This window comes from Oncorhynchus nerka, linkage group LG27, assembly GCF_034236695.1.
Source record: "Oncorhynchus nerka isolate Pitt River linkage group LG27, Oner_Uvic_2.0, whole genome shotgun sequence".
Lineage (NCBI taxonomy): Eukaryota > Metazoa > Chordata > Actinopteri > Salmoniformes > Salmonidae > Oncorhynchus > Oncorhynchus nerka.
In genome coordinates this window covers 66,742,943-66,748,942 of record NC_088422.1, presented here as the reverse complement: position 1 = coordinate 66,748,942, position 6,000 = coordinate 66,742,943, and the positions used below count along the sequence as shown (strand labels likewise).

Here is a 6,000-nt window from a genome sequence, read left to right as displayed (position 1 = left end):
TTGTGTCCTGTTGTGTGGAGCTCTCAGGGTTGTTCTCTCTCAGTGGGGCTCCTGCTCCCTCAGGGTTTCCCCAGCACACAGCCACACAGTCCCTTCAGATCAATGTCTTCTGTCACTGTTCTTCACAAAGAGCACAGTGTTTCTACGAGACGTGAGAAGCTGCCACAGCTCAAACCAAATCTCAACGGTATGTGTTACAGATGGGATTTTAGGGCACTTACAATCAGTCTTGTGAGTTTGCTATTTGAAACCAACATGTTTTGTTCTGAAAGAGAATCTCCTGGGATTATTCTATAACTTAAAAAAAAAAATCTCTCTAAACTTAATTTAAGCCTAAAAACTGTAATGATATGAAATTCTGTATGACTGTGGTAATAAAGGGATAAAAACAACCCAGTGTCCTCGGGGGAAATACTTGTCTTTACAAACAGAAGCTATGGAGGTAGCATAATTAGGACATGTCACAGAGTCATCAATTGTCTGCCACTACAGGAATCTTGCACTGTTCTTCCATGATGAATTTCCATCATTTTATGTCAGCTTAATGGGGATAAAATCCCAGCTAAGGCAGTCCCATGAAGGGTGTTGTGTGGTGATGGGGAGAGCCATGGTGAGATGTAGAGATCAAATCAAATCAAATCAAATTTATTTATATAGCCCTTCGTACATCAGCTGATATCTCAAAGTGCTGTACAGAAACCCAGCCTAAAACCCCAAACAGCAAACAATGCAGGTGTAGAGATGGTTACCTTATGTATGGATCTATCCTCAAATAACCTGTGTGGCTCTGTAGATTGGATGGATAACAGTGGTCTTGGAATGCACTCCCCCCGGGTGGAAGGAAAATACTGGATCGTTGAATGATCAGGACAGTGAACTTCCATGGTATATCAACTTCATGGAGTAAGTGGAGAGTAGGATGCATGTCGGAAGGATGCATGTAGATGCATGTCAGCTATATAACTACATAGTTGAACCACATTGCTTTATATAGAATACTGGGAATCCTAGACACTAATTCGGCCCACTGAGACCACCGTCTGATCATTATATTCACAGAGGAGGTCCACTAACTTGGAACATGCTAACATTACCAACCATTAAGTACATTGAACTGAACCATAACTTGGCTATACTTGATCAAATGCAAGAGAAAGGCCATAATATATTATTGTAACATGCAAGAGAAAGGCCATAATGTATTATTCCAGCCCAGGCGCAAATTAGATTGTGGCCACTAGATGGCAGTAGCGTATGAGCAAAGTTTTAAACTGATCCAATGAACCATTCCATTTATTTACAACGACTGCCCAAATGTGCCTAATTGGTTTATTAATACATTTTCAAGTTCACAACTGTGGACTCTCCTCAACAATAGCAGTATATTATTTCACTGTAAGATCTACTGTAAATTGGACAGTGCAGTTAGATTAACAAGAATTGAAGCTTTCTGACAATATTAGACATGTTTATGTCCTGGGAAATGTTCTTGTTACTTACAACCTCATGCTAAAAGCATTAGCCTACGTTAGCGCAGCCGTCCCGCGGGGGACGCACCGATCCTGTAGAGGTTATTAACTATAGTAGTGAGACGAGTGATAATGAAATGACCAGGGCAGTAGCATTCTACACAGTAGAAGAAAGCAGCAGAGAATCGGTACTACAGTTTTAACAGCGAGAATAAAACAAGACCTATTCTGCCACTGAACTTTGCCATAAATGAGCACTTGTCTCAACAGCAGCATAGCAATGCCCCTGCTGTTAAATAACATTAGAGATCAACTGTGCTGCAGGCAGGAGTGGGAAGGACAACAGAACGGCTGTGCTCCCTGTTCTGTTCTGTTCAGCAGGTTATCCACTTTGCAAGAAGGGAAAGCATGTGAGAAGTGCTAGTGACTCCAACCGACTCTCCGAATGGGGAGATATGTTGAAATTGCCTCCCTGTTTTCTCCTCTGGACTGCTTGCTATCTTCCTACGGTCGCTTTCCAGTCTTGACCTGTTGGATGATCCTAATTCATCAATGACAGAACTAGCTAAACTAAGGCCGTACCAAGAATATCTGCTTGACGTGTGTAAGATGCAGTAAAGCATTTCAATACTCAAATGATATCCCCTCTCATCCCTCTTGAGTTTGTGCTGGTTGCTCCATACAGCCTTGAACAACGAAGATTGTGTAGAGCTGTAGCCAAGTGGCACCTGGGAATGATTTAGTTCTATGCTTTGCTGTATACAGCATCACAGTATTACACACATATTGATGCCCTCTACAGGAACCTTGCTGGCCACTCCCTAGAAGAGCGCCTCCTACGTTTCCTCATTAACGTTGACCACAGGAGGGGTGGCAGGTAACCTAGTGGTTAGAGCGTTGGGCCAGTAACCGAAAGGTTGCTGGCTTGAATCCCAAATCTGAGAAGGTAAAAATCTGTCGTTCTGGCCCTGAACAAGGCAGTTAATCCACTGTAGGCCGTCATTGTAAATAACAATTTGTTTTTGACTGACTTTCCTTGTTAAATAAAGGTTACATTTTTTTTAAAGATATGAGTTGGAAAGACAGCACAAACCAATCTGGAACCAGGCTAGCTCTTTGCAGGACATTGATCTGACTTTTAAAAAATGTGAAGAAAAACAAAATCAGCTTGTTTTACTGAGTCATGTTTCAAAAGGAGCCGAGCGGAGTTGGCAGATCTCAGCTGATTCATTTAAACCTCTGATCCTGTCTGTGGTGGTGGAATGTTGTCCTTTCATTGGTCTGTGGCACATTCTGCCCACTACCGACAAAAGCCCATGCCAACTCAAACACCTTGGAAACCGCTGAAAAATATTATAACAAATAAAAATATATAATATTGTCTCTCTCTCCCTCTCTTTCTTTCTTTCTCTCTCTCTCTCTCTCTCTCTCTCTCTCTCTCTCTCTCTCTCAGTCTCTCTCTCTTCACTCTGTCAAGGCAAGCAGGAACCAGATCTGCTGTTTTTCCCCACCTTTCTTTGAGAACAGTTGTGTACTAGTGTGATTACAGCCTTTACTACACAGACATAAGAGCAACTTCATCTAAAATGTTACCTTACGATATCATTTAAAAGGGGGTACTACTACCATTTTAGTGCACACGGTTTGATCTGGGAGCTCTGTATGGGAGTATTGTGCATTGTACTGGCCACAGGGGAGATGCTGGGTGGGTTGCTTAATTGACCTCAACTTCATTGCATAATAGGTCTTGGGGTGGGGGACACTTCACATTTCCAAACATGAGTAGAACTACATAGTGGGTGGATTGTTGAGATTAAAAAAACAAGACTTTCTCTATAACCAGATGGAAAATCCCCTCATATCAGGAAATAAGTATACAGAAGGCAATAATAGTGACTGTTTTCAATGGCTGTTCTCTTTCAAGTATTGAATCAAAGACTATTTGATCCCTGTGTGTTTCTCTGAAAGCTGTCCCTCACACTCTCTCCTCTTCATCAATTCTCCAGTTTAAAGGAACCTGTTGCTCATTGTAACTGAACTGATCTGAATGAGGAAGTTATTTTTGGGGCGAGTTATTTCCCATCTGTACGTAGTTATGAGGTAAAAGGGTTTGCTAGACACCTGTGTGGGTGAATCCAGGCCATGTTCATCTCTGCTTGTTCAGGATGATAAAAGAATTTGGGCAACGGAAAGTGAGCCGCGATATAAATCTGAATGCCTTTGCAGATGGTGATGTTGACTCTGGAAGCCTTACAGAGCGAGTCCTGGCTCCTGCAGTCAGTCCAGGAAACCGCTCTAGCACTAGGGCCATGTGGGACCTCTCCTTAAAAAAAAACAAAGTTGAGTGCTTTTTTTCACAGCCCATTGTAAGCAATCAGAGAAGCAAATAGAAGGCTTCGGTCGAGGCACACAGGCAGGCACTCCTCTCCAGAAGGCTGAGTGAGAGCAATGCTCAGTCAACTGACAGTCACAGCACAGCTAGACAGCCAGGAAGACAGGGCATTCTCTCACAGCACTAACAGACACTAGCATCACCAGCGGGGCCTCTGGAGCCCACTCCCCCCTCCCGGATATGACTGCTCCTGGACACAGACTGATCCTCAGCCTCTCTAGCCAGCTGTAAGGAGCAGCGAATGGACAGAACTACTGGCATATCCTCCTGCTATCCTCTCCACACTCCCACCTCTCTAGCCAGCTGTAAGGAGCAGCGAATGGACAGAACCACTGGCATATCCTCCTGCTATCCTCTCCACACTCCCACCACATGCTGCTCCATACCCCTAGAAGAGGATTCATGCTGTGTTGACATAGGCTACAGGTGGTTGGTCGTTTTTGAGCGGCTGTTGGTTGTTTTCTCTGTGTGGTGGTGAGTTGAGGTGTGTTTAGTGTCATGATGATGCTGCCTCTTGTTGTGATGAGCTTGGTGTGTGTGCTACTGGGCTCCGGATGGGCCCAGGCCCAGGACCAGGCTGTGGGGCAGGATGTCGCTGCCACCCCCTGGAGACAAATGATCCAGTGGGAGAACAACGGCCGGAGGTTCAGCCTCCTCAACAGTGGAGCTGAGTACGTCCCTGCTGGAGCACAGGACCAGGAGAGAAGTCACAGAGTGGTGGTGGCTGACTCTCGCCCCCGAACCCCCCGCAGACCACAAGGAGGGAACGTACGCAGGCAGGCCCCCTCCAGGGGAGGCTCGGAGACCGTGAGAGGACAGGCCAGACACCCATTTGGCTTCGGACAGGTGCCCAACAACTGGCGCCAGGGCTCAGTGGGGACAGGCTCCACCAACCCCCGCTTCAGGCCATCCACTGGGTCCTCTTCGTCATCCTCATCATCCTTCTCATCTTCCTACAACATCCCTGTCCAGCCTTACCCGCAATACCCCTTCCCTCAGCAGCCCTACCCCCTGCCCTATGACCCCAGTGTGGTGGAGGGAGCAGGTCGGGGCTACGCGGAGCCACCCTTCCAGAGGGCCACAGGTGGAGGCTATGGAGCTGGTGGTGGAGGATATGTTGGTGTCGTTGGAGGATACACTGGAGTCGGGTATGGAACTGGCGCTGGTCTGGCACCTGTGGTTCCACGCTCCCCGCAGGACTATGGTGAGGATGGCTACCGTTACTACCAGTCCTATGGCTACGGGCCCAACCCTGCCGTACCTGCCATGCCTGATGTGCCAGCACGGGCTGCCCAGCCACCCTTCTCAGATGGCCTGGACCGCAGATACACACACAGCCTCTACAATGGAGGAGAGGATCCTGCTGCTGCCCCTGCCGAAACAGTGCCAGTTGCCCCGGATAGGACAATGGGTGGCGCTCAGCCTCCAGTACGAAGCCCCCAGTACGAGCAGTTCCCCCCGTTCGGTAGGCCCCAGGTGCAGCCACAGCCTCCTTTCCTTCCGCCTGTGGTGCCAGGAAGAAACCCCAACACGGCCGTGGAGAACCCCAGCGTCAACGTCGGGAGTGTCTACCGGCCGGAACAGAGAGGTATGCGCAATGTACATGCACAAAGCCATTTAGTTGAACGTCTTATGTCCTATAACAAAGCCAGCTCTTTGTCCACTGTCCAACCAGATGTTTTAAATCATCAGAATGTACAGTATTTCGTTTTTGAGAGTATGAAAGTTTATCTGTATGTGGTCCTAAAGAAACTAGAGAGATTCGTCATCTTCTATTTAGTCAACTTTATAGACTGTTTGATGTGAGCAGTACAAGACAGTCGTGCAAACCACGAAGGAACCACCAGATCCTAATGGCAGCGCACATGTGAAGTGGATTATGCACTTGTGGGGTCACATCCAGGTTCTTCCTCAGTTGAAGGAGAGAAAACAAGAAGGGAATGTGGCTCCTCTCCTCCGCTCCTCTGCTGCTTCCTGACAGCGGTGGACAGTGTGAGCCCAGGGGGAGCAGAACCCTTACCACCTGTCTCCCCAGCTATGTGCCTCTGCAGCTGGAGAAGTACACTGTTTTCTAGAGGTCTTTCATTTCACATCTCTTAGGCCCAAAACACAGTACATGGAAATCCATTTAAATAACTA

The 6,000-nt window shown here is 47.1% G+C and overlaps 1 protein-coding gene across 1 annotated transcript in view; it reads left to right on the top strand.

Moving 5' to 3' along the window:
• Window positions 1-3,856: 3,856 nt before the first annotated feature.
• Window positions 3,857-6,000, top strand: part of LOC115112183 (lysyl oxidase homolog 1-like) — a 39,366-nt gene continuing 37,222 nt past the window's right edge. Inside the window, exon 1 of the mRNA XM_029639045.2 lies at window positions 3,857-5,449. Within this exon, the coding sequence (XP_029494905.2) occupies window positions 4,360-5,449 (1,090 nt within the window). The 5' untranslated portion in view covers window positions 3,857-4,359. The remainder of the gene's footprint in view (window positions 5,450-6,000) is intronic.